The 27710-nt window shown below is 44.8% G+C and overlaps 2 protein-coding genes across 3 annotated transcripts; one reads left to right on the top strand and one right to left on the bottom strand.

Annotated features, from left to right (window-relative positions):
- Window positions 1-1325: 1325 nt before the first annotated feature.
- ANAPC5 (anaphase promoting complex subunit 5) lies at window positions 1326-14177 on the bottom strand. The gene is made up of 17 exons (XM_014874996.2): window positions 13906-14177; window positions 13746-13825; window positions 13001-13110; window positions 12390-12585; window positions 11345-11411; window positions 10493-10594; window positions 9257-9447; window positions 8345-8426; window positions 7582-7671; window positions 6498-6679; window positions 5893-6028; window positions 5589-5663; window positions 4667-4788; window positions 3437-3544; window positions 2763-2910; window positions 2022-2184; window positions 1326-1678 (listed from the first exon to the last, which is right to left on the bottom strand). The coding sequence occupies exons 1-17, from the start codon at window positions 14107-14109 to the stop codon at window positions 1464-1466; spliced, it is 2271 nt and encodes a 756-aa protein (XP_014730482.1). The 5' UTR covers window positions 14110-14177; the 3' UTR covers window positions 1326-1463.
- A 51-nt stretch (window positions 14178-14228) lies between these two features.
- RNF34 (ring finger protein 34) lies at window positions 14229-27695 on the top strand. Of its 2 annotated transcripts, none has more exons than XM_088175957.1 (6): window positions 14229-14467; window positions 22102-22320; window positions 23636-24025; window positions 24347-24400; window positions 24635-24836; window positions 25893-27695. In XM_088175957.1, exons 2-6 carry the CDS (start codon window positions 22117-22119, stop codon window positions 26078-26080), a joined length of 1038 nt encoding a protein of 345 aa, XP_088032083.1. In that variant the 5' UTR covers window positions 14229-14467; window positions 22102-22116; the 3' UTR covers window positions 26081-27695. The 2 variants fall into 2 exon arrangements, with proteins under 2 accessions (XP_088032083.1, XP_014730433.1); XM_014874947.2 differs by lacking the exon at window positions 14229-14467 and adding an exon at window positions 19014-19106.
- Window positions 27696-27710: the final 15 nt, after the last annotated feature.

The following is a 27710-nucleotide window of genomic DNA, read 5'->3' on the forward strand; positions in this document are numbered from 1 at the left end:
CAGAGAGGGAATGTGTTCCACAAAGCTGGGTTCCCCTTTGCTGTTGGAAACCTCGTTTTAAAATCAAGGTTCTGATTATCTGCCAACAGCCCCGATGCAGCACTAATTAATGGAATGTGTAAACTAACACCGGACTATCCTTGTCTCGACCACACCTTAGTGCTTCTCTCTTCCTCCTTACCTGTCTGGGCTCCAGCAGAACCAGGTTTAGGTCTGGTCTTGCTTTCTTGTGGCGTTGTGTCAATGACATAGTTAAATCTACTGCTTCCAAGCAGGGTATCTCCTGGGGTTTAATGATGCTCAGCTTTTATATATTCACCAGGTGACTGGCACCCACAAAACTTTTACACTCACTGGGGTGCAATCCCGTCTGCCCTCAAATTCCACACTACAGCCAAAATGAGATTTTCTTCCAAAATGAGAATCTCATTGCTAGCAGTCAATGCCAGCACATCACATATTCAGTTATAGAATGGTCTGGGTTAGAAGGGACCTCTCATCTCGTGGGCAGGGACACCTTCCACTATCCCTGCTGCTCCAAGCCCCATCCAACCTGGACACTTCCAGGGATGGGACAGCCACAGCTTCACTGGGCACCCTGTGCCAGGGCTTCCCTCCCCACCCTCACAGGGAAGAATTTCTCCCCAGTGTCCCATCTAACCCTGTCCTCTGCCAGTAGGAAGCCATTCCTCTTGTCCTGTCACTTCAAAATCTCTCTCCAGATTTCTTGGAGGCCCCTCCAGATACTTCAGTCAGTTGTGATCTCCATCTATTCAGCCATCAAAGCAGAGCAGGTGAATGACACACAGTGCTGAGAGGAGAACATGCACAATAAAACCATTTCAGCTGAGCTGGGATTGTTGTTTCCCACTCTTCATTCTTCTCATCCCCCCCTCTGCACAAGGACACATGAAACAACAGTGCCAGGACTTTGCACTGTTACACCTCTTTGACTGAACCTTGTCTTTTCCCCTTCTGCCAGCACCATCTGTTTCTGCAGTGTAAACAGCAACTGCAGACAGGTTAAAAGCAAGGACACGTTTTAAATGAGACTCCCCCTTGCATACCACTTAAAAAGAGCACAAAAGAGCTTTGCCTACATTTTCCACTATTTTTTGTATCCCTGTGTTCAAAAAGCCTGCATTGATTCGGGAAATGTCACTTATAAGAACAGAACACTACTTCTTCATGACTGCACTACTCCCCTCAGTGTGTTCATAACACAGTCAAGAGGGTCTGTTTTTTCCCCACTAATTTCTTAATTTCAAGTACAGAATAAAAGCGAACTGAGTGGGAAATTATGTTGGTGTTACAAAACACAAAAGTTTGTTCAAGAGCAGACCATGATTTATTGGCAGTTATTCTGAAACACGGATGACTAAATACAATAAAAAGATGTTCGTAAAAAAAAAACAACAAACAAAACAAAACAGGAAAACAAACAAATCTCATCTTTAAATGCTTCACTTGAAGGCGTTGATTAAGGGGACACCGTGTGCTGGCAGCTCCTGGTGCAACTGACGGAACAACATGGCACATTTGTTCCTTTCCTGGGTCTTGCCGAGGGTGTGGAACAGCCGGGCTTGGAAGTAGAGAACGTCTCTGAGCTGCTCTTTGCAGTCCACTTTGGCAAAATAATTCTTGGCTTCATTTAGATTCAAGATAGCAGATTCCAAAGCTGTGGAGAAAAAGGGGGACCGTCATATTTAAGAAAATATCACAGTAAGAACTCCAAGCAAGGCAGCTCAAATCTAAGGAGGCCAATTATAAATTCCTCAGCTTTTCAAAACCATTTGTGTCTTAGCAACGTGGTCTCTCAGCTAGTTTCTATTATTCAGCCTTTGCTGCAAAATATGTGTGTGAAAGTATGCAGATAAACAGTGTTCCATTATAAACATCTGTGGAACAACTAATTCCAAATTAATTTTGTATCCAATAACCAGGTAACACGCTCTGGTGTAGCAGGACTCCAGTACAGACAGTGTCTGAGCAGTTTCAGAGAGAATTACGCTTCACACTACCTTCAATCTTCTTTTGTGGAGTGTAGGAAGCTGCAGAAGCCACCTGACATTTGGCCACCAAGAACATGGCACAGCCTTTGTCCAGGACAGCTCCGTGGGCCAGGACAGGTTCTATTGCCATGTGCAGGATATTCAGGGCTTGTTCAGGAATGCCAAGGATCAGCTGAAAGAGAAATACTTGCTGGTCTCACACTGGAATCCACTGATAGGAGCAGCTTCTTCACGGAACACCAACACAAGCCACGTCTGTTTCTAATACCAGGATGTAACACACAAATTTTTTTTCATCTTTTCCCCCACAATCTTCTTTTAAATCAAAACTTGTAGTAGAAATGAGCTGCTCTCTGAAATGATTGGGAAAAGCTTCTCCACTCAGTCAGTGCTGACAGCCATGTCTCTCAGAATAAACAATATAATTGAACTCATTACCAGCCTTATTTTTAATATACAAACCAACCTGTGCTACTAGAAAGCCAAAATACCAACATAAAAGAATAACTGAAGACATTAGGGGAAATTTATGTTGCTTAATTATATACAGTACCTATACATTTTAGTGATACACATGAAACAACTTTTATTAACTTCCTCGAAAGCTTTTACATTCAGTTTGCTTCTTCAGAATCAATAATTTAATTCCAACAAAGTTGCGTTCCTAAATCTCACAGGAATAAAAACAGCATCCAGATCCCCAGAATAAATGTTGCCCTGCAGCCCTGTGAAAACACAAATCAGACCTACCTGGGAGAAAGCCAAGTTCAGCACAGTTTCAGAAGCCAAGTACTGCAGGCTGTATTCCCGAGCCAGGGCCAGAGCCTGGAGCAGCACCGGCAGCGCGATGGTGTGACACGAGGATCTCCAGTACAGCTCTGCTATGGACAGCAGCACCCTGAGCAAACAGAGACAAGCAGTTACAAACCTTTACTCTGGACGACAAATGTCCACTTGTTTCCCAGGGAATTATCCCATCCACAATGGTATTGTTTTTATTATGAATTATGCTGCTGCATATACAATAAATGTAAATTACACCCTTAAGAGGAGATGCCACAGATACACAAAAGATTAAATAACACCGTAGCTCTCTCAAGATTTACACCAAGATAAAACTACACAAACAACTAATTCTATTTCCTATTTATTTTAGATGCAGTGTTTCCTTCTTCCATGAACTTTGTGGGGTTAATTTTCTGGTTTACCACCTTTTAGTTTACATATTAAAAACAACTAGGTCTAAATGACACAATATTTTGAGGATTCCTCCATACTGTGATTAATAATTGAAATGACTCTGTAATCTCAGAATCACAGCAGGTAATCTGAAGACTAGTGAAGTCTGAACACAGACAAATTGAAATGGCTGATTCTAATCACTGCGAAGTGGCTTTAATACTCTGAAAATGAAACATTCTTACCTAATCACCATCTCAGTGTTCTTGATTTTCTGGCAGTGGATCAACAATTTCTGCAGAAGTTTGTGTGCCTCTGACATTTGATTTTGGGCTTTCAATACAATGGCTTTTCTGTTGTGGTAGAAAGAAAACATCACTGTATTTTTGTATTTTGTAAAGAATTCTGCTCTTCAGAACACAGTAAAACAGGTCTCTTGTGTGACCTGTGTTTCTTGTAACTGCAGACTGGCACCCTGACAAAGTGTACACATGCTGCACACACAGACAGGAGGAAAAACAGATCTCCCTGGTGCCAACTGGACAGCTCCCAGGCAGAAAGGATCAAACTCATAAAACAGCTTTAGATAGAAACCAGGGATTGCCAAAACCAAAGGCCAAACAGGCAACAGAAGTGGGAGGACATGCAAGCTAGAAAGTGTAAGTAATTATCTGTGAGAAAAACAGGTATGAGGTAAAGCAGCTAAAATTGGCCTGAGCTAACAAGGATACAGAGCAACAGGAAAATGGAGAACAGGGAAGTCAGGACCAAATGCAGAGCAGCAGGGGATGGGTATAAACACCCTGAACCAGACACTGAGCAGAATATTTAAAGATCAGGGAATTCATGATCAGTCCAATTCCAGAAGGACAAGCATCAGGTCCCACAGCTTGAATACTGCTCTTCCAGCTGACTGGCACTGGCTGCTTTTAGGTGCTTTGCCTCATTGAAAAATCAACGAGAAATTCTTTGAACACTAACTTGGTTTTCATACTTACCAAATACCAAGTTTTAACTCTAACTATTTTTAACATGTCATTCTCATTTAGAAACAAGACCTCATTAAGGTGAGTGAAAAAAAAAATCACATTGTTCCATTTTGGAGATGTAGAAACCAAGCCACAGAGGAATTCGCTCAAGGCTTGAGCTCCCTCCCCATCTATTTTACATAAAAATCTGCTTTGTGCTCAGGTTTGAGTATAACAGATTCTGAAGACGTTACCACAACAGATTCACAGCTCTAGAATAACACCAACTTCAGCTGTTCCAGTTCTTAAAATGTCCAGAGAAACAACTACAAATTACTTTGCAGGACATGCTCTAAGGGAGTAGCCCAATAGGTTAGACAACATGACCTTAACTAGTTCTGAAAAGGGAAAAATATGTGAGCACATGTGCCAGTGATCATTTTGCTAAATTTTTCATTTTCTTCATGGAACACACCTGCAAGTGCATGAAGAGCCACAATTTCTTACCTGTATACACCTTCAATGCTATTAAGTGCTGTAATTCCTGCTACGAGAGAATCTGCTACATGGTATCTGCCATCGTTCATGGCTCGCTCAAACTGTATTTTCTGATCAAACAGCATCCAAAGCTAAACAAAGAATATCCAGAAACAAGTTTTAGAAGTTGTGTCTGCTCATTTTCTAATCCCAAATTAGAATTTACTTTTTATTTTCCCCTGGGGGTATTTGTGTCTAGACACACTAACTCCACTGTCCAATTATTGAATTTACTGAATTACTGTCCTCAACAGAAATGCTCAGGTCTGGATTAATGTTTCAATATAGAAGCTCACCTACTCGACTGCATTTTAACTAAAAAGGCTCTTAAAATCATTACTAATGATTTGAGACTTGTAGACTAGTAGACTTGTTCTGTAGTGAAAAAAGAAGGCTCACATTGTATTTAATGGGATCTCAAACACTTCAATGTAAATACTATCTTATAGACTCCTGTAGCAATGTTTCCCAGAGTCACACAAAAACCATGCAATTAGCCTATTATCTCAGTTATTTCTGGATTGTAATATATCAAAATAACCAGGACTAATTAAACAGAACTTTGAAGCTTCAAATCAATGCAGAGCATTTAATTGCTCTATGTGCTCATGAAGCAGATGTATATTTCTCTGTTAATGAAATTTGTACTTGAACAGCTTCATCTTAGGAGGCTGTGGTGAGAGAAATGTCTCACCAGTCTGAAAACAACACAGACAGCTTTTCCATGCTTTTGTAAGAAAGTTGATGCTGCACAGCTTCCCATGAGGACGAGCCAAGGGAAATGAGAAAATGTATAGCCCAAGGCAACCAGAGGAAAACTCAAGAGCAGTGGGATTCAGATCCTACTGTATAATAGTTACATAACTTACAGGCTGAATGCTAAGTATGCTACCTGTGCATGCTGACTGTTGGGAGGGAATCTCTCCTTTAGGTGTTTCAGTATTTCAGATGCAGCTGCAAAGTATCCCTGGAACAGAAGGAAACTGATTAATGCAGCAGGGCAGGCCCTGCTCCCCTCCCTTTCAGCACAACCTTCAGGGAAGGGATTTGCCACGCAAACACCCTGCATTGTCTCTGCCCCCAGAGCAGGCGTTAAAGGCAGAAAAAACCACAAGTCCAGTCTTGCACCCTCTGTCAGTAACACCCACACCTCCTCTCACCAAATGGCACCTTGTGCAAATAGCCCTGAAGCTCACCTGCTCGGCGTGCAGCTCTGCCAGGTGACACAACACCACTGCGAAGGACTCGGTGTTGTTCTGCTGAACGCCCACGTTCACAGCCTCCAGACTGTTCATGCTCAGCAAGGTCTGGGCTTGTTGAAGTGCCATGGTGCTTATGCAAGAGAAATACTTTTTAGTTCTCAAGCAGCAAACAACAACCCTTTTTAATTTATGGTCTTATGACAATAGTCTACATTGTCTGGTTAAGTCAAGGGCCTGGAAGAAGGAAAACTTGTAAAACTTTACAACTGCTGTCCAAGGACTCTGGACTGTGCAGGCACAGCAAGTACTACAGACTGAAAGCTGCATGCAGCCAAAGCACAGAGATGCTGAAAAGGGGGCACAGGAACAATTTATGATCTATTTGCCACTACTAAATGGAAACTCTATCTCTTCTTCAGTAGGAGTTTTAAAGGAACACAAGAGAATGGAAATAATTGCACTCAGCCTGCACTGAATCACAGTCTGATTGCTTTATTTTAGTGCACTGGAGAGACACAGTCACTTGTTACACCTATATAAATGCATTATGTACTAACAAGTGCAGCAGCTAATCCAGGAGTTCCAAACAAAACAAATACCTGCGGCCATATAATCTCCAAATGGCTGTTTTCTGTGCTATGCTGATGTCAATGAGCTCTGACAGGCTGTGCTTCCAATGCAACAGATCAGAATCTTTTAAGGCATCCATTAGTTTGTTGGCAGCCTTTCCTGCAAAAGCTCTTTGCTGAACCAAGGACTGTATTCCCAAGGAAGCAAGATACTGGGAAGAAGGAAAAAAAACATACCTACAGTGTCAGAAGACAACAGAGTACCCCAGGCTTGCAAATTACACTGCAGCAGAGTTCTAAACTACTAAAAAAGAATCCCAAAAAGACAGCACATACAAAGGAACACTGCTCCAGGCATTTCTTTAAATACTCACTTATGCACACCCACACATATGTGAATGTCATTTTGTTGGATGTGAAAGGTAATTTCCACTCCTCCACACAAAAATCTTATGGAGGAGGACAGGACCAGTACCTGGATTTCTCCAGAACTGCTGTGAAAACAGAGCCTTTGCTTTCCTTCCCTTCCCCACAGAGAGGCCACGTCTGCTCCTATCTCCCAGCAACAGCAGTTTAGTCCATTTTAGAACAATTCTCTTAATAAAGGACTAATGGATTTGGAGACAGAACTAAACATTAACAGACAACATATCTGTCAGGGCACAAACCACCAAAGGGGAGGGCTGCCCTGCATGATTTTACAGAGCTGTACAAGTAAACATGTGTTCAAAGCCCTGCTAGAGGCATCAGCACTGAGCTTCAGGGAAGGTGGAGGCCTAAGAACCTCCCCTGAGCACCAGATTGTACCAAAATGGTGCCTGGGCCAGTAGCCACAGAGATTTTCAGCCTGAAAAATCAAACAAGTTTGAAGGAAAACCAGTGAGCCTTGCAATAATGCTCTGGCATTAAAGCAACTGAACTCTGGCTTGTTAATATAAAGAATAAAAGTAATAGAAACAGCTAAGATTTTTGGAGTGTTAAAACATGTTTGTTTAAATCCAGTCACATCTTTTGAACAGACAAGCTGGAAAACCCCAAACTCTGATCACAAACACGCCCATCACCACATGGGTTTGTCCCAGAATAAAGGTAAGGATTGATGAAACAGACTCACTGGCAATCCAAAATGTAAGGATTTGTTCACAGAGTGCTCCAGCAGAACACAGCTATCAAATATCTTCTGCTCCAGGATGTACAACCAGCTCTAGCAAGGAAAAAGATCAAAATCTCATTGCAAATAACTGATGGCTGCAGCACTTTTAACTTGGCTTGCTGTTACAGAATCTACAAAAACTCACTGGAAATACAAACCACTTGAGGATTGATTCCAAGGAAACTTCTACTAAATGCTGCACAGCAAAACATCAGAAGTGCAGCTAGGCTGGGATGCTGGTGTGGCACCAGCCTACGCTGGAGGTTCAGTGATGCACAAAAATACAGTGAACTGTGGAATGCAGCACGTCAAGAGTTTGATACCATTGATGTCAATTCATTATAATGTTAATTACAGGGAGAAAAATAGAGAGAAATCCAAGTCCTTCCCTCCCACTTTACTTGCTCTAAAAGGTGGCTGGTTACTCTGAGAATTCAACAGACAGGAAGGAGGAAGCTTCTGAAATACTTCTTTTTACAATATCTAAGACTCAACTTTGAGCTTGCTACTGAGATCTCTGGGGTAACAATTCCTGCTTAAGAAATTAATCCTGAGCTGCAACAAAACATCCCATGATGCTGCAGTTTGTTGCCCTGTGTGCCAGGAGCAATGTCACCCCACTGCTGGGCAGTCAAAATCCCTGGGGGAGATGCTGCTGTGACAGAAGTTCTGCAACAGTTCACTGAGCAGAACAACTCAAGCCCCATTTGAACAGAGCTCTTACCAGGCAGTGCTGCAGGCAGACGTGGTCGTTGGACTCCTGGGCAATCCTGATGGCTTCCTGAAGTGCCAGTTCAGCCTGCTGGCTATGAGCACACAGAGGGAGAACAATTAGTATTCCTACAGTGCTTAAGATACAGCATCCTGATCCAGAGGAATATTGATCTGAATTATGCATAATGCACTCAGATCTCTGATTTAACAGCCTGTGTTTTCCTCCCAGCACTCAGCAGTGCATTCTGGATTTCAGGACAATAAGTCTGACATCTGCAAACCAAAATGCAGCTGTAACCCCTAACGTGGGCTTTCAAACCCTGTACAGGCCAAGTTATGGTGCCAAGTTATTGTTTGAACAGGGGCAACATTTAGACTCTGCCTGTGTAGAAATTATTGCTCTCAACTTTGCAATGTGTCCTTCCCCTCTCCAGTCCTTTCACATCATGCCTCCAGGCAGCAATCAATAAATGCAAACCACAAATGAAGACGGGTAGGCCAGCTTTATCAACAAAATAAATCCCACCCGTATGGCATTTTAAAAGCTTGGATGGTTTTTTATGTTTAATTATTTTGCCAGATCATCAGCTCTATGTTGACTTGCAGAAAACCAACCACACTTTCTTGAAAATATGGATGAAAATAGGCACTCATGCCCACTCACCCTTCTGAGGTCATGGAAATGCAATTGAACACTTAAAATACCCAGGACACAGACAAATGCCAACTCTTAGATGGCTCAGTTATTATGGAAACCAAATAAACACCAAAACAAAAACAAACCCGAACAAATCAAGACCACAAGAGGATCCCAACCCAACCACAGCTGCTGTCAAGTGAGAGAAAGGCCCTGAAGGGATTTTCAGAAGGAAGGGGAGGTTTCTTTGCAGCACTCTGAGATGCCGCGGGCTGAATTCCTCACTAGTGGCCGAAGCGGCAGTGCAGGGCCGCCAGGTTGAGCGCGGCGTAGCGCAGGCTCCGCCCGTAGCCCTCGTCCCCGTTGCTTTTGCTCTCTGCCCCCGTGAGGATCAGCCGGTCGAAGTAATGCAGGAGGCTGTGTGTGGAACTGAAGACATCCTGCACTCTGAGGCTGTTTAAGTAGCTTAAATAATGCTGGAAAGAGAAACAAAATCAGCTTTAATTGTACAGATACTAAACCAGAGTTTTTGTTTATAATTATTAGGTATTTTTGTCCAAAACATGTAACCATGAAATACTGATCAGAAGTTGCAATATTGACACTACCTGGGCAGAATTTCTGGATAAAATTGGATAATTTGTTGGACAATATTGGCTGTCTACCCTAACAGGATCTGCCAAATGTGAAAATTACAAGATCTGGCTGTCAGAATGATCCCAGAGAGTCTGGGATCTCTACAGAGGTGGAATCCCTGTATTTATGTGTGAAATGAGAGTGGGAATGGAGGCACAACTCCCACAGTGTCTGTCTAAGAAACATCAGCACTGCTTCCAAATGCTGTGCAGTTAAAAAGGAGATGCTAAAATTAAGTATTTTCTTTTTGGCATTGATATCCTGGGCAGGATAATCCTTTATGTTGTCAAGTCCAGCCAGGGACTATGGCAGCCCTTTCAAGGATAGCCTTCCAAACAGCAGCAAGGAAAATCCTGTCAGCTCAGCCCAAGGCTGCTGGGAGGAAGAGGTAGAAAGCAAAGCACTAAAGACTTGAACTTATGAAGTTGCTCAAGAAGAAGCTGTTGAGGGACAAAGCAAAAGTTCACACCACAGGTCTGGTGTGGCTTTCAGTATAAATTGCTATTAAAGACTAGAAGCAAAGTGAACAACAACCAGAAAAATTACCAGATATTGCACTTAATACTGATTTTTAAACTACAGGAGTACAAGGCCTGAAATTCCTTAGGAAAATGTGGGTAAAAGAAATAAGTTTTAGATTTAGTTGAACAAGAATGCACTCAGTCCCACCAAAATTAAGAGGCTTATATCTGTGAACAAAGGGGAAGTACTTTGCTTAATTAAGATTTCTGCACCTTCAGGAGTTTTAGTCTGAATTACTAAACATTTACATGCAACTTGCTCACTACTTATATTTCAATACAGAATAAATTACTCCCAAATAATCCTATCCTAGAGATAAAAAATCCTTTTACAACCATTCTGGATGAAGAAAAAGATACTTACTGCTTCAGCAAAGTCTGGATTAAATTTTAACAAGTTATTCAATTCCTTTTGTAAAGATGCTGGAGCAAGAGCCTTTGTCTCATCATTCTTTAGTAAAGAAGCCTGGAATAAAATTTGAACAGCACAAGTAAGATATGTAACTCCATCAGGAGGGTTATAAAAATATATTGTGGTACAGGATTGTCAGGTTGTTATCTGCTTAAAGAAGATTTTGTAGCAGCCCTACTATGACAGTGGAAGTTTGATTCTATACTATATTATAGTGTTCACTTTGCAGAGATCAGAGAGACCAAGTCAAATAAAACCTTATTCAAAGGACTGTTTAAAGGCACTTAAAGAATTCTGGTTAAGTTTCTCTCTGAAGAACTATTGCCACACATTGCTCACTGGAATTACATGTATCTTCTCATGCAAAAAAAAAAAACAAACCCTCAGGAAAACCAATCAATAAATCCACAGTTTGCTTTGGCAAGCAGTTAAATTAATAAAAAATTACAAAAATGTATTTACTAAAATTAGCATTACTGACTATTGAATTACTGACATTTGTGTCCATGTGTATTTCTGTTCCTTTTTTTATTTACCAGCTGGAATAACCAACAAAACAGCACATTTCACAGAAATGTGAGGCAAGCAGAGCAGAAGGACCTTCTGAGAACCAAATATCAGCATATGGTGACATGTCTGGATAAAACACTCATAGCCCCAAGTGCTCATACTGAGCAACAACATGCAAGATATCAACAAGCCTCTACCAGACCAGAGAAAACATCACAGCTGACACTGTGGATAAAATTCAAGGTGAAATTCATGCTATGGAAGATTTCCTCCACTTTAATGAGAATTAAATACCTGCTGAGAAAGGAAATACTCTGCTTGTTTCTGGGAAAGAGGCCCACTGCAAGCTATCTCTTCTTCCCTGGTAAGAAACACTCTGGTTAGAAACAGGGGCAAGGAAAGACAACACAGAAACACATTTCATCAGACACCCCACACTTTTGCTTTATAAAGTTTTCTGAGGTATTACACCTCAAAGCATGAAGGAACACTGAGAAAACTTAATAAAGAACAAAATTTACTCCATCAAAGTCAGCAATCCAAATGATTTCACACAGTTTAGCTTCAAGCTGCAGGGACTGTAGTTTAGAGCAACGTTACCCTAAATAAACCCTAAAAAAACTACAGAAAAACAGCAGAGAGGAGATTTAGGGCTGACATATTCAAATGGCTCTGCTCTGTTTTTTCTGTCTTCTGAAGACAATCCTAAGGAGATGAACTGGCACTTTGGCCACATCCATCACTGCTGGAAACAGCTGTTCTGCAAGACATATACTGTGTGGAAAAGCCAGCAAGTCTAGCACACAGCCAGACCCCAAAAGCTGCTGTCTGACTCATGATGCAGCAACTCCTGCACAAGTTTATACAAACACAGTTTGCAAAGTCCGTTTTAAATATATGGACACATAAAATAATTTCAGGATTATTCTTACAATGGAGCACATCTTCAGCAGGTGGAAATTCTCAGCATTTGCTTCTCCTTTTTGAGGTAGACGTGAGTTCTTTTATTTGGAGAGAAAAGCAAAACAAAACTGTTCAACTTCTCCTTATTGAGCAATCTTTCCTCGTTGAAAGCAGAAGTGACCTCTCCAACAGTTTTAGCACGTGACAACCAGAGGGAGTCACTCAGCAGTGGGAAACTGTGGGCAGGAACAGCCTTTGGGCTGTGAGGATGAGGATGGGGCAGTGCCACCTTCCCGAGCCACTCACAAATGCTACCACACGGTGGCACCAAGGAAACGAGCGGCCACAAAGCTCAGCCCGGCTGCAAGACGCTTTAAAAAAAATAAAAGATTAATTTTCTGAAGAGGTGAGAAAGGCTTTAACACGAATTTATCACCTTAAAGGCCCATCAAGTTCTTCTTTCTCCATTTTCCCATCCAGATCCTCTGGATTTGTCAGCTCCATCTCATTCTCGTCGGCTCCATCCTTTTTCTCATCTTTTTGGAAGTACTGCTGGAGTGCTGTGTAAAGTTTATAGACCTGGCTGAAGGAAAGTTTGTTGTATGCCAGGATCATGTGGCGCAGGAACAGACCTGGAGAGGGAAATGCCTGCTGTGAGCACGGGCTGTCAGGTGCTGCTGCAGACAGGACACTAAAATCACAGCCAACAGCTTAAATAACATCATTTAATTCCTCATTAAACAGAAATGAATGAGAAATGGAATAGAAATTAATGAGTCTCATCTCAATGACACAACTCAGTGCTGCAGGGTGTGAATCTGGTCTTAATTTAGTAGCAAATGTCACTAAAGATAAGTGATAAATTGTTAAAAACATTAACAACCTCACAATATGCAAAACTATTGGTTAATATGCAACATCTGTGCAAGAGAAAAAATGACATTCTGCAATTTGACACCTCCCCAGAATAACAAAGCTGTGTCCTGAGGGAATCACATCAATGATAGATATCACATCAAAAATACCTTATGGAGAACAATTATTTACCTACTACACTTGTTTTATGAACTTCTGGCTCTGTCCCTGAGAATGAATCTGAAAGGTCATCAAAAAATTGTTCCATGTCTTTCAGTTCTCCTTCTGCCATAAGTTTTAACCTAAACAGGGGAAGAAAATAAGATTTTTTAGGATATTAATACAGACAACAGGGGAACAAAGTGACATTTTTCAGGGTATAATACAGACATAAAATAAAATATTCCCCTGCTTCTGCATAAATGAGCAAACACAAACAAGTAATAACTAATTTCTTGGACCCAGGACGTTTTCGTAATGAGATAAATAAGATCATATTAAATATTGGTAAACCAAATAATAATCAGGTTTGGGCTTTTTTTTTCTGTTTAAATAGGTCTTTATTAAAAAGAGAATAATTAGACGAGATGGTTATTCTTAAAACAAATAGGAGCCCTTTTTGATTTTTATTTTTGAAATTTAAAATTCTTGACTGATTACATTTTTGGAACTGCTGCTGTTTAGTGAGTTATCTGATATGACAACGGATCTTCTGTCCCGCAGAAACTTTAAATCTGATCACTTCGATGTTGGTGCCTTTCAGAAACTTCATTACGACAAGTAATAAATCTGTCGAAGTAGAGCTTTGGCCCAAATGTGTGCTTTTAGAAGCTGACACGTACACGTTTCAGAGCTCAGAGCGGACACGAACAGCGCAGAGGATTCGCACGGCGGCCTCGGTGCCTCTTCCCCCGCCCCGCCCGCACGGACCCCGCACCTGATGTGGACGGAGCCGGCCAGCTGCGGGCAGCACTCCTCGATGGCCTTGCGCAGCCGCGACAGCGCCATATCCGGACCCTGCGGAGGACAGCGACATGTCGCGACAGGCCACGACACAACGGGGCCACCGTTCCCCCCGCTCCGGCCCGGGCCCCGACCTGCAGCAGCGGCAGCAGCAGCCGGTTGAGCCGCCGCCTCTCCAGCAGGCCGAGCTGCGGGCCGGCGCGGCCCAGCTCGCTGAGCAACACGAGCAGGGCCATCTTGTGTGGGGTGACCCAGTCGCGGACACCGAACACGTTCGCGTGCACGACGCCGTTCGTCAGCATCGGGTTGAAGTACAGGCTGTCGTGCACGCTCGCCATGGCGGCGCCGGGCCGTCCGTCGCCCGGGAAACCGCGCGCGCCCTCCCCGCCGGCCAATCACCGCCCGCGCCGCCGGCGCGCGCGCCGCGCCGCAGCCAATCAGAGTAAGGGCTGTGCGCAGCCACGGCGGGCCCGCCGAGACGGGCCGGGTGCGAGAGAGACGTTCCGGGGAGAGAAGGGTCCGCCCGATGGCAGGGCTGCTCCCCCGAACTGCCCCGCATTGCAGCCAGGCCGCGGCTGGGGACAGCGAGGGGACGGGCTACGCTTGGGCCGCTGCAGTCCTGAGGAGTTATCTGCTAGATAAAGAACAGACATTTGCCCTCAGTGCTGGCACTGCTGAGGCACCGCAAATCCTGGGGTCAGTTCTGGGCCCCTCACTTCAGGCAAGACCTTGAGGGGCTGGAGCGGGTCCAGGGGAGGGAACAGAGCTGGGAAGGAGCTGGAGAATTCCTGAGGGAGCTGGGAAAGGGGCTCAGCCTGGAGAAAAGGAGGCCTAGGGGGGATCTTGTGGCTCTGCACAACTCCCTGAGATTTCGGGCTCTGCTGCCAGGGAACAGGGACAGGAGGAGAGGGAACGGCCTCAGGCTGGGCCAGGGGAGGTCAGGGTGGACACCAGGTAAAATTTCTTCACTGAAACAGTGGTGAAGCATTGGAAGGGGCTGACCAGGGAAGTGATGGAGTCATCACACCTGGAAGTGTCCAGAAAACAAGTAAGTAGCCATGGCACTTTTCAATAGGCTTTGGTGATTGGTCACAGGTTGGACTTGATGATCTTGGAAGTCTTTTCCAACCTTAATGATCCTGTGATTAACCGAGATGGCCACATTTGTACCAGGTGAGGTACAGATGACCACGGGCAGTGGCTTGGTGGGTTTATTGATTTTGGGAGCTCTCTAAATAGAGTCTGGTTGGAAAAGAGGTCGTTTATTCTGCACAGGCTACAAGGTGGAGGTTTCTGCAAGTCAAACACCCCGAGGGGTAAAAAGTTACATCTTTTATACAGTAAAATTTAGATGAACCCACCTATCTAATACATTTTCTCTGTGCCTGACACAAGCATTTCCATGTTACGGAGAACAACACCACAGAGTGAATTCACTCCCCTCTGGATTTCCTGTGAGTTAGTTGTGATGCCATAAAGATGTTTCCACATGTAAGTTTTTATTTTCTTGATAACTTGTTAAAGTACTTCATTAAGGCATCCTATTCCCAAAGAAAATACTCCAATTATTATAATAGTTCTCATTTTTGTAAGTGAGAGCAAAACAAAACTCAATATTATTATACATCTGCATGTCCCCGGGGATTTCCATTGCGCTGCGCCTGATTCATGCCTGAGGGTGGTGAGAGGAGGAGGAGGAGGCAAATCAAGCGGGGAGTAATTTTCTAGGATACATTTACATTTAAGAAACTTAACATTGTAGCTTGCTGCTGGTGGTGTAATTAATGATCCTTTCCTCGCCCTCAATGAACTCATTGAGCTGTGTCTGAATACAGAACGCAGGAAGTAACAGCAGCTATTATGTTATAAAGGTCAATTTGCTGACATTTCCTGAAAATAAACCCCGATGGCCTGGGTGGAAACACGGAACTGGTGGCGTGGCAGGCCAGGGAGGGGAGGGGGATGAGATAAAGGCCAGCCTGCAGCCGGCCTGTGCAAGGACTGGGAGGGGAAAGGAAATTACAAACATCTGGTTCTGATGTTTCTGTGCAACGCTCTAAAACCAAAGTGTGAACTCTGCTGACAATCCTTCAGTGCGTGGTGCAGAGAGAACATTTAGAATACACTTTTAAAGTATATTTAAATCAGCTCTCACGCCTAAAAACCAGCAGTGAGAGATGACTTTGATTGTATTAAATCCAAGATTAGGTAACACAGTTGAAAAAGTAATCTTTTATCTTACCTAGAACAGGCTGTGCCCAGAAGCGAGGCCAGAGGGGGCACCAGGATGATCTGAGGGATGGAGCACTTCGATGAGGAAAGGCTGAGAGAATTTGGGTTATTCAGCTTGGAAAAGAGAAGTTTTGGGGTGACCTAATTGTGCCTGAAGGGGCTGACAAGAAAGATAGAGAGAGACTGTGACAGGACACAGGGAATAGCCTCCCACTGGCAGAGGACAGGGTTAGATGGGATTTGGGGAAGAAATTCCTCCCTGTGAGGGTGGGGAGGCCCTGGCACAGGGTGCCCAGAGAAGCTGTAGCTGCCCCTGGACCCTTGGAAGTGTCCAAGGCCAGGCTGGATGGGGCTTGGAGTAATCTGGGATAGGGAGTTGGAAATAAATGAACCTTAGGATCCCTTCCAACCCAAACCATTCTGATTCTGTGATTCCCTGATTCTTCCCATAGCCATTAATATTCAACCTGAAATCCCCAGGTAAAGCCTAGTGATTAAATTCATCTTTTTAAACTCTGTTATTAAATTTTGCAGATTGTTAGATTAAAACCAAATTAATATTCCTGGGAAGAATCACTTCCCTACCTCTGTCTCTGGTGCTGTGTAAAAACCTTGGGGGATTATAGAGCTGCAGCGAGTCGTTGTCACTTGTTATTTGGTGGCAGAAGGAAATGGGACATCTCGCAGTAATAGATTTAAATCTTTTAATGCTGCTTTGGCACAATCCAGGAGGCTCAGCGAGGGCAAGTCTTTTATTAATAGAACCTCTTGAAATGCTCCTTTTCACCCACGGAGTAGCTGGCACAGTTAAAGATCCTCGTTTAAAACCCCCAGCGTGGTTACAGTCTGGGCACACTAATGCAGTAAAAGTCATCTCAAATCACATGTTAAGGACATGATTCATCCAGATCTGCCCAAATTAAGGCAGGAGTGGCAAGTGCAGCTGCCAGCACTGTCACCAGATCTCAGCTCTGTCAGGCCCACGTTACTCCCTAAAACATCTGTGTTGGGGAGGATTTATTGTTAGCTAATCTTCAACAGAGATAAAGGGAAAATGTTGGGTTTTGCTTCGTTTGGGACAGCTTTTACCCCATTACAACGACTGCATAGGGACTTCTCATGTTTTAATTTAATATTATTAACAAAAATATGTGTGTAACTTGGTACTTCAAGGGTGACTGAATTGACAGGGTTTAGATCACATAGAACTTCTTAAAAAACAAACTGTACTGGTATTTTTAAGGTGTCTTAATGCAATTCTTTGCATAAGAAATGTGAGGAATGTGCCATTGCAAGCTCCAATGTTATATTCACAAGGCTTTTCTATTTTTTCTGTTGCTTTGACTAAAATGGCAAGCTATTATTGGGGGGAAAATGACATTTTTTATTAAGTCATGTGTATGAGTTCAGAGCATATCTGAAGCTTGTCAAGAAGCACAAGCATTTCTGAAAAAAGGTGACCTGATTTTGAGTTAAAATATGGTGTCAATGCAAATCCAGAAGTTGGGCTGTGTGCAGTATCTGCTCTTACTCCTGAAGCTGCCAGGACTGTGCCATTCACGTGGCAACTACACAATTTTATTTTTTTCTTTTTTACCCACTTCTTGTATCTCATGTGCTCCAAAAATAGATCCTTCCTGCAGAAATTATTAGATTGCATCCAACTCTTTGTAGGGGTAAATTTGATTTGTGCTCCATGTTTATTTTCAGCCACTTTTGTCTGTTCCTCTTTTTGGCAAAGGCCTGCCTGGTTCTTGGCCCTGTGTGCTCTTACATAAAGCTTTCCTCAAGCCTTGGTACTTTGTACTGCTGGGGTTTCTTTAATGTAATCTTCTGGTTAAAAGCTTTCAGTTCTTGCAACCTACAATTATTATTTTATGTATATATCCCACTCACAACCTAGAGAAAATAATAATGGCATCTAGGAGCTCGCTGGAAGTGGTTTTTTAAATAATAATATTTTATCAAGTTTAATGGTTCTCACCAAAGGGCTTGGTAGAATAAAGCTGAAAGAGGGTGGATTTAGGTTAGGTGTTAGTGGGAAATTATTTCCTCAGAAGGTGGGCAGGCCCTGGCACAGGGTGCCCAGAGCAGCTGTGGCTGCCCCTGGATCCTGGCAGTGCCCAAGGCCAGGCTGGACAGGGCTTGGAGCAGCCTGGGACAGTGGGAGGTGTCCCTGCCATGGCAGGGCTGGCACTGGATGGGCTCCAGAGGGAGAATCCAAGACCTCCCTGGGCAGTTCCAGTGCTCTGCCACCCTCCATGGAAAGAAGCTCTTCCTCATGTTGAGGTGAAACTTCTTGTGGTTTAGTTTATGACCTTTCCTCCTCATCCTGTCACTGGGCACCACCAAAAAGAGTCTGGCACCATCCTCCTGGCACCCCTTGGAGATGTTTGTGTATGGATTGCTGAGATTCCCCCCTCAGCCCCCTCTTCTGCAGACAGCTCCCACCATCTCTCCAGAGCCTTCACTGTGCCCGTGCCTTCTGCTGGACTCTCTCCAGGAGCTCCTTCCCTCCTGTCCCGAGGAGAGCAGAGCTGCACACAGCACTCAGATGTGCCAGGGCCGAGTGGAGGGGCAGCATCACCTCGGAGCCACCATCGGTGCCACTATCAGTGACCACATGGGCGACACCCTCGGTGCCCCATCGGTGACAACCTCACTGTTCCACCAGTGCCACTCTCGGTGGTCCATCGGTGACACACTCGGGGCTTCACCAGTGCCACCCTCGGTGCTCCATCGATGCCCCATGGGTGACACCACCAGTGCCACCCTCGGTGCTCCATCAGTGCCACCAGTACCACCCTCGGTGCTCCATCGGTGCCCCATGGGTGACACCACCGGTGCCACCCTCGGTGCCCCCCGCGTGTCCCGGCCCCGCTCGGGACATTTCCGCGCCCCCTCGGCCCCGCCGTGTCCTCTTCTCTCATTGGTCGCTCCCGCTCGCCGTCGGGGCGCAGCAGCCAATGGGCGCTCGGCGCGGTGGCTCGGCAGCCAATGGCGTGCGGCGCGGCGGCGGGGCCCGCCCTCCGAGCGGCGGCCCGGCGGGGTCGGCGCGGGGCGGGGGCGACGCGGCGCTGGAGCGGCGGGAGCGGCCATGAAGGTGAGGGGGGGATCGGTGAGGGCGAGGGGTTCAGCCAGCCGAGAAAGGGCTTCTCCCTCGCCGAGGAAGGAAGGAAGGAAGGAGGAGGGGGCCAACCGGGGAGGGTGACGGGGCCAGGAGCCCGGCGGGATGGCCGGGCCGGGCCGCCCCTCCCGGCTCGCCTGAGGCCGTGGCCGCCGTCCCGCCCGGCTCTGAGGGACGCCCGGGCCGGCAGCGCTGAGCCGAGGGGCCCCGCGCTGAGTCAGCGGCCGGGCCGGGCCCGGGCCGGGCCTGTGAGGGGCGCCCCGGGGGGCCCGAGCCGCCGTCGCTCCCCTGAGGCGCCGCGTCGCGCCCGGGGCTGCTGTGCCGTCCCGGAAAAGCTCTGCTTGGCCCGAGGGTGGGTGTAAAGAGGAAGTTTCAGTTAAAATTATTTAAAAGAAATCCCTCTCGCCGCTCTCCTGTCGTTCTGCGGGTTTGCGAGCACACCCAGCTTGCACAGGTGTGTCAGGAGCAGCAGGTGAAATCCTCATCAGGTAACTAAACACCCTTAAAGCCAAAACCAACAGCAGAGAAGTTGGAACGCAGGGTTTTGCTCCTGGGTGATGCACATAAGGTATGGAGAGGGATTATACCGATGGCAGCTTGTCCATGGAAGTGGAGACTGATGGTTTTGGTGCAGAAATTTGGAATGTTTTGATGAATTCTCAGGGGAGGGATTTTTTGTTTTAGCGTGTTTAATTTATGTGTTGTGTTGGTGCTTTTCAGCCGTTTCCTTTACAGAGCAATATAGAGAGTCTAGACACTGTAATTAAATTATCAGTTAATGACCTGAGGGCATAGAAGGAATCCACAGGTGACGTAGGTTAAGGGGAAAATGAATGCCTACGTAGCCTTACCTTTCACCTTAAGTGGGTGGTTGGCAGCCAGAAAAAGAGATTTTCTGTTTGATACCATCAACTTCTGTGTGTCCAAAATGGCTAACAAAAAGTTTCTAAAAATATATATATTTGGTGTTGACAGTGATGTCTGAACAGTTGGTACAGGCTCTGGAATAAAATAAGTCTAAGAAGCAGGTGTTAAACTCTCAGGCCAGGGTTGTGGTATCAAATGTCTCATGTCCTTTTAGTCATTGTGTGTCCTGCTGCTGCTGTGACCCCCTGAACAGGCTACAGTTTTGTAAAAAAGGAAGTTGAATTTTGACAGATCCTTTCAGTTCATTATTTTATTTTTCTGTTATTTATATGTGGCTGCTTTGAAATCTTTTAGATACTTAATTAACATAATTAGTTTTGAAGAACAGCTAATGAATGAAAGGAAAGGTTGTGTTGCAGCTTTCCCTTAGGAGGAGTGGAAGTATTTTTCAGAAGTTCCAAGCTTTAAAACTCAGAGCTTTGCTGGACTGTCATTGGTTTTCAGGATGTGTTTCTGGCAAGTTAATTCCTCTTGCCTATTAAACCAGGATAATTATGTCTTGTCCAGGGAAAATTAATATTAATGCATTTCCACAGTGCTTATAGTGGAGAAGTATAAAACAAGCTTTAGTCTGAGGCTGGAGTGAGCTGTGAGAGCTCCCTGGAGGTCATGGAAGGGCTGCTGGAGTTCATCCCCCTGGAGGAAGCTGAGGAAGATCTCCTGTGCCTGGGCACCCCAGGGCACGGAGGGTTCTTGTTTCATCAGCATGAATTCTGCCGTTGAAAGACTCATAATGATGGGAGGATTTAATTAGAATGTATATTTGGTGTTGTAACTGAAGCTCTTGTTCTTACCTTTTGTGCTCTGTGGCTTGAAAGGAGACGTTCTGGCCTGTCCCCTGTTATTGTGACATTAAGTTCCTACAAATGTAAGAGGATTGTGTTCAGTTCAGGGCAAATGTGCAATTTCATCTAGAAATTAGTGTAGTTACTACAGGAATTAAAGCACCACGTTACAGAGCTGAAGTGCATGTTCTGTTTGGTTGGGGTTTTACAGCAAGAATTAAAAGTCTCAAAAGCAATTATTTTCTGTCTTGGTGCTTTGGGGGAAAAAAAAAAAAAAAAAAAAGGAAAGATGCTGCCCTGGAATGAAAAAGAGCTGTTGAAGAAAAAAGTATGAAAAAAACTAATTGTGTTTAAAGGAAGTTGCACCCCCTCAGCTTCCTTTCAGGGAGAACCTGATGTGATTCTGTTTGCCCCTCGTGTTTTTTCTAGCAGGTCTCAGGGAGACACCTGACAGTGATTAAACTTGTGACCTGCCCAACTTGGAGTCCAAATTCCACCTTGAAGTAGAATATGAGCTTTTGATAGAGAATCCAGTGCTAAAGGCTTCCAGGGATAAAAAGTAGCACTTTGTTTATGTATTCAGAATTTCCAGTGTTTTAAGATTATGTGACTCAAAACTGAGATACAATCAATAGAAAGTAAGTTTATTTAGATTTATTTTGACTTTTGTTAGACATTTTATGAGGCAACAAAACAAGGAGGTTTGGGGAGATCTTGAAAAACGTTTTTTTCTCAGTGAAACCAGACTGTAATTATCTTCTAATGAAAGTTGGTTTTCAAGTTTGAAAACCAGGGATGTTATTTTAGAGAGAGTTTTGTTGTGAGTCATGGAAGAGCTGGATGAGTTCTGGAGCAGATCCTGCAGGGACAGTTCTGCATTAATCATGAGAAGTTGCTGTTTCTGCTGTCACCGTTCTGGGTTTGCCCCTCACCTGCAATGGGCTGTCAGTCACTCCTTCCTTGCTCCACTCTTGCATCACTCCTCAAATTCCTGGCTCTTTTTGTGGCGAGTTCTCCAGAAGAGGAGTTGTGAGTGTGAGCTCCCTGTGCCTGCGTTGGCCTCTGGGAGGGAAATTTTTGGATTTCAGCTGGGAGTGGAGCTGCTCTGTCACAGCGTGCTGGGATCCTGGAGCTCAGGAGTTGGCACCACAAGCTCCTGGGATGGTGGCAGATGGAGTGAAGTGGCTCCTCAGCAGCAAGTCACATCTGATGTGAGCTTTCAGACACTGATTTTTTTGTTTGCTTTGTGATGTTTTCAGGCGGGAGCTACTTCCATGTGGGCTTCCTGCTGCGGGTTGCTGAATGAAGTCATGGGGACGGGAGCAGTGCGTGGCCAGCAGGCTGGCTTTGGGGGAGGTGCTGGCCCGTTCAGGTTTACACCAAGCACAGGATTCTCAGCATATCCAGCTCCTGCTGCAGCTGGCACCAACATCGTCTGCAAAGCCTGTGGACTCTCCTTCTCAGTTTTCAGGAAAAAAGTGAGTATGTTCCCTATTGCACTGCATTTTTACCCCTCTGAACTGGGAGATGAGAGTGTATTTCTCAGAAACCCGAGTCAGATATAGGCAGGGAGGGAGGAAATGCCTTATTCTGAGGTCAGAGGACATTACTGTCAGCCCGGATTAGACATTAGTTAAGTCTGATGTTCATTAGTCAGTGCCACATTGGATCTGGGCTGGCCTGAAAATTAATGGACTCTCATTTGTAAGGTACGTGTGTTAGCTTCAGAATCTTCAACAGTAAATCACATCTGGTTTTGAAGATGGCACCAAACAGTGAATGAGTAGTGGACTGAACAAACTGGGTGATAGGAAAGTTAAAAACACACTATTAGATATTAGAGTTCTTTCTGGAAGTTTTCACACAGTTCTGGTTGTTTCCTGACCAGCTTTAGTTCTGCTCAGTGCTGTTGTGCTCCAACAGCCTCTTCCTTCTTTGGGAGGCAGGTTCGTGGGTTAATGCAGATAAATAAAACTGAGACTGTTAATGTTTTATTATTCCTGTATATCACAACTGTCCAGGATTGTTATTTTGTCCCCTCAGTGACCTAATCCTCTGCAGCTCTTTCAGATAATCATGAAGCCTCTTCCCTCAGTTTCTGTGTTGTTTTCCCCTTATGTGTCCTGTTCACAGGGCAAGGCTTTGGTGAATGAAGCACTGTGTAGGGACATTTCTGAAGCCAATATTAATTTACAATAATCCTGAAAACCTTGAGGAGCTGGGGTTTGTTCAGAGCAGCTGGAATGCTGACAGTCTTGTCTATCTCAGCTTTTGTGTATTGTGAGTCCTTTGAACAAAGCTCTCTTGAGCAGTGACATCTGGGCTTTTGGGAGTATTTCCCTCCCATGTGATTCATCACATGCAAGGCTTACTTTAAGTTCTTGGAATCAGTTGAGGAAGAAGTAGGTTCGCTAAATTTGGGGTTATACTGTTGTTTTACACGTGAAAGGAGCAGTGGCAGTATATTCAGAAGTATTTTAACAGACCATAAAATTGGTTTTAGTTTCGTTTGTTGTCTGAACTACAACTTGAGTACATTATTCATTTGTCTATTCATAATATTTTTCACTGAAACCTCAAATCGGCTTCAGCAGTGCCAAAAGAGTGAGAGACTCTCTTGGAACACTTGCAAAACTGACAGGGCAGTTTTCTGTATTTAAATATTAAAAATTGTCTGTCACAGCTGACAGTGGAAGAGCTAATAGTAAATTCTGTAGCCTGGAGAAGGAGAGAGCAGGGCCTGGATTTGTTTCCTGTGACCCACAGCTGAATGGTTCCCTCCTTTCCCCTCAGCACGTGTGCTGTGACTGCAAAAAGGATTTTTGCTCAGTTTGTTCAGTCTTACAAGAGAATCTCCGAAGATGTTCCACTTGTCACTTGCTGCAAGAAACGGCCTTCCAGCGCCCTCAGCTAATGAGATTGAAAGTGAAGGATCTGCGTCAGTACCTGATCCTCAGAAACATCCCCACGGACACCTGCAGGGAGAAGGAAGACCTGGTGGACCTGGTGCTGTGCCACCATGGCCTGGGCTCGGAGGAGGACATGGACACTGGCAGCTTGCGCTCGTCACGCTCACAGACTTCGGGCTTTTTTACCCATCCCTTTTCCACCTCTGTGTCCATGTCAAACCCAGGAGAACTTGGCAACAGAAGGGGCAGCACAGGAAGTGGAACACCTTCACGGGTACAGTGATTAACATGTTTCATGTGATAGCGTTGCTTTATTTTATATTTTTTTTAATAGTTATGTATCAAAATAGAACACCAGTTGACACAGTGTGGAGGGGCAGGAAAATGCCTTTTGTACCCTGCACTTGAAACCTGGAGATAATTAGCAAAGATTCCTAGTTCATGTCAGAAGTGACTTAAACCTGGAATGATTAGTAGCAATTGGAACTTCAAAGTGCCATTTCATTGTCACCTGTGATCACCTTGGTAGGAAGAAAAATGTTTTATAAGGGAATAACATGGGGGTTTATCCTGATCAGTTTCATTTTGTACACAGGGACAAACGGAAACATCTGTAAATAATGAAGACGAAGAAAGTGCAGAAGAGCAGGTGAGATATGAACTATCCAAAGAATAGATTTTTGGCATGTGGCACCATAAAGTGTTTTAGATCTCTGCCAGCATTTGGCCTCATGCTCTAGTTCTTCCAGAGTTTGTGTCTAGCAATGAATGTCTGCACACATTGGCTTCAAAAAGAATTAAATTTTAGCCAAGCTGCTGCAGCTTCATGTGCTCCAGCTCTGGTGCTCTGAACTAACCAGGGCACACAACTGATGTGTTTCAGACCCCAGGGCTGGCCAGGAAGAGAGCCAGGGCCTCCCTGTCCGATATTTCCAGTCTGGAAGACATTGAAGGGTTGAGTGTTCGGCAGCTGAAGGAAATCCTCGCCTGCAATTTTGTCAACTACTCAGGATGCTGTGAAAAATGGGAACTTGTGGAAAAAGTGAGCAGATTATACAGAGAGAATGAGGAGAACCACAAGACACGTAGGTTTATACTTCATTTCTGCTTTCTTATGACTACGGAATTTCTGGTTTCCAGTTTCTGGTTTGGTTTTGCCAGTGGAAGAACTCGGTATTTGAACTTAGTCTGCTCTGCTGGAACACCTGGAAAATGTGTTTTAACAGTGCAGGGTGTCCATAGAGTAGCTGAACGTGGTTGTGGTGATTAAACAAAGCTTTCCATGATTGTGCTGGTTTTTTGAGACTTTCTTCCAAAGCTTGGAGAGCTCAGCTTTCATGGTGAAGGTAAAATTGCACAACTGAGAGCTGGTTCCTCAGAGAACTGAAACTTGGCACCTCCATGTGCTTTGCTGGGTTTCACAGCCAGAGCTGCTCTGTAGCCGTGCAGATCAGGGCACTTCAGGTCTGTTACTGCAGAATTAAAATCTACAGCAAAAAAAGTCCAAGTGCTTTGGTCTGAGTTCACATTTTCATGATAAATCTTGTGGTTCAGTGGCTGCTGTTCTACCCTCTGCTCCACACAGCAATTGGAGTCTTTCACTTGTGTAATTTGTCCTCAGACCAATTCCTGCTCACACAAAACTTGGGAAAAAACTTAAGATTTATTTTTTCCACCATGATCTGATGGAATGTTCAGTTATTGATGGGGATGGTGACTATTTGCAATGAAACTTGACGGGTTTTGTTCACTTCTGCCACCTTTATGGCCTACTTAAGACTTCCACTTCTTAGTCTGCTTTATTATTATTGTGTTTAATCTTCTGGGGAAAGTGTTCTGCCAAACAGTGAGCTCTGAGATGGAAAATCAACATGCTCTGAATTTTAATCCAGCATGTTATTTCACAGTCATTACATTCTGAATAGAACATAGTTTATTGAGTTTAAAGAATGAAGCCAAATATTGGACGTTCACTTGAGAGGCTTTGTAGTTCTTATTTCTTTGCTTGTTTTTGGAGGAATATAGATTAATTTGTAGCTTGGGGTTAAAAAAGTTCACGTGAGGGGATGGAGCCTGGCTAGGCTGGAACTGTCCTGGCTCTGCAGGGCCCAGAGCCGTGACCTCCCTCTGTTGGTTTGCAGAGGGAGAGAGGATGCAGCTGAACGAGGACGACGACAGCCTGTGCCGGATCTGCATGGACGCCGTGATCGACTGCGTGCTGCTGGAGTGCGGCCACATGGTCACCTGCACCAAGTGCGGCAAGAGGATGAGCGAGTGCCCCATCTGCCGCCAGTACGTGGTACGGGCCGTGCACGTGTTCAAATCCTAACCCCGGGCAGGATTCCCGGGGACAGGATTCCTGTGGGCAGGAGTGCTGCACCCTGGGCCACACGGCAGCCTTGTTGTTTTGGTTAAACTCGGCCTTTTCAACATCAAGATGTAGAAGTTGGTGAAAGGTTTTTTCAAGCAGCTCCTGCAGCGCAGGGCTGGGCAGGCCCAGGCCCTGCCCCACTGACCTTACAGCCCCACAGATTGTTGGAGTCAAACTGTTTACAGCAGTTCTTGCTCTCTTCTGAAGAATCTCACCTGTCCTTATGCATTCAGCACTCGGCAAGTGGTCAGCAAACACCTCTGCTTGAGCCTATTAGCCTGTGGTGTTCTCTAGTGCATTAGAAGCAATGAATATATCAGTTGATTATTCAGCTTTTCCCTAACGATAGAATGTATCTGTTCCGGCAGCCTGGCTGGTGCTGGTGTCGGACACAGCTTAGGAAGCACTGCCATGAACTGTTCCCGCACACAAGCCCTTAAGCAGTCTTGCTTTATGCTGATTGCTCCCTCTGAATGTCTGTCATGACACGTGTGCTGTCTTGGCTGTTCTCTGTCAGTGTACAAAACACTCCATCACGTTGCAGGGCTCAGGGGCCACACTGGGCTCTGCCTGGTGGGCTCCAAAAACCAAGTTACTGAGTGATTTTTAGTTTAGGAATAAAGTATTTTTTTAAGAAGGGGTACTGTAGGTAAACCATGTTAGCGTGGTCCTTAATCTGCTCACGCCTGTTGTAACTATTAATCTGTGATGATTGTACTCCATGTGCCGACAGCCTGATGTTACTGTGAATCCTGATCAGGGGCACCACCTCCTTGCTGCTAAGGTGGAATGTACAGCGTTACTAACCTTAACTGGGGAGGGGGAGGCAGGAGCAGGGAGAGTTTTTGTTTAAAATCTCCTGTTCATAGACTTTCACCCAAAGCCAAGTCACCCAAATCAGCTTTCCAGGAGCTGCTGAGGGCCCTGTATTGCTGCCAGCTCTTGGACCAGGGTCAGGCTGAGCTTTGTGCCATGAGCTGGGATCCAGGTCTTCTTGGAGCAGGAATTGTAAGGTCCCTTGCTGTAGGATGTCTGTGAGCAATGACCTGGGGAAGGGAGCAGCAAGAGGAGCTCGTGCTGGGGGTAAGAACAGGATGCCAAGCACAGGCATGACTGGCATTGGTGAAGTTCACTGTAAAAAAGAAGTGAGGAAGGACCATGTAGGTCCAGTTATTCTTTAAACAGAGTTGATTAAAGGTAGTTTCTCCTTTGATTCCCAATGTGGCAGCAAAGCTCCAGAGCCAAGGCTGTGCTTGGCTGAGGGTGTAGCACCTGAGAACTGGACCTCTGCTGCACTGGCACCTGCTTTTCTTTTGTTAACTGTTAAGCTGGCTTGGAAGAGAGAAAGCAGCTCCTCCTCACACAAAACACAACTCCAAGCTCTACTGGGTATTTTTCAGAAGGGAGCAAACCTCTCAATGGCTTTATTTTTTAGAAGTTACTTTTTAATGGTACTTAATTCCTGGAGTCTGTCCAGAGGGGAGGCTAATGAAGACAGACGTGCCCTTGGTGTTATTTCCATGCTGCTCATTAGCCACTGGAGCTTAATAAAGTTGGGTGATGGGCTCTCTCAGCCTCTGTCTCTTTT

This window comes from Sturnus vulgaris, chromosome 19, assembly GCF_052056855.1.
Source record: "Sturnus vulgaris isolate bStuVul1 chromosome 19, bStuVul1.hap1, whole genome shotgun sequence".
Lineage (NCBI taxonomy): Eukaryota > Metazoa > Chordata > Aves > Passeriformes > Sturnidae > Sturnus > Sturnus vulgaris.

Coding starts and splice junctions, on each gene's coding strand:
- ANAPC5 (XM_014874996.2), bottom strand. CDS start 14,109: ATGGCGAGCGTGCACGACAGCCTGTACTTCAACCCGATGCTGACGAAC. Junction 10,595..11,344: donor AGTATTTCCTTTCTCAGCAG/GTATTTAATTCT, acceptor ATTTTATTCCAG/GCTTCTTTACTAAAGAATGA. Junction 6,029..6,497: donor TGGAGATTATATGGCCGCAG/GTATTTGTTTTG, acceptor CTCTTGCATAAG/CACCATGGCACTTCAACAAG.
- RNF34 (XM_014874947.2), top strand. Junction 24,026..24,346: donor GAAGTGGAACACCTTCACGG/GTACAGTGATTA, acceptor TTTTGTACACAG/GGACAAACGGAAACATCTGT. Junction 24,837..25,892: donor TGAGGAGAACCACAAGACAC/GTAGGTTTATAC, acceptor GTTGGTTTGCAG/AGGGAGAGAGGATGCAGCTG.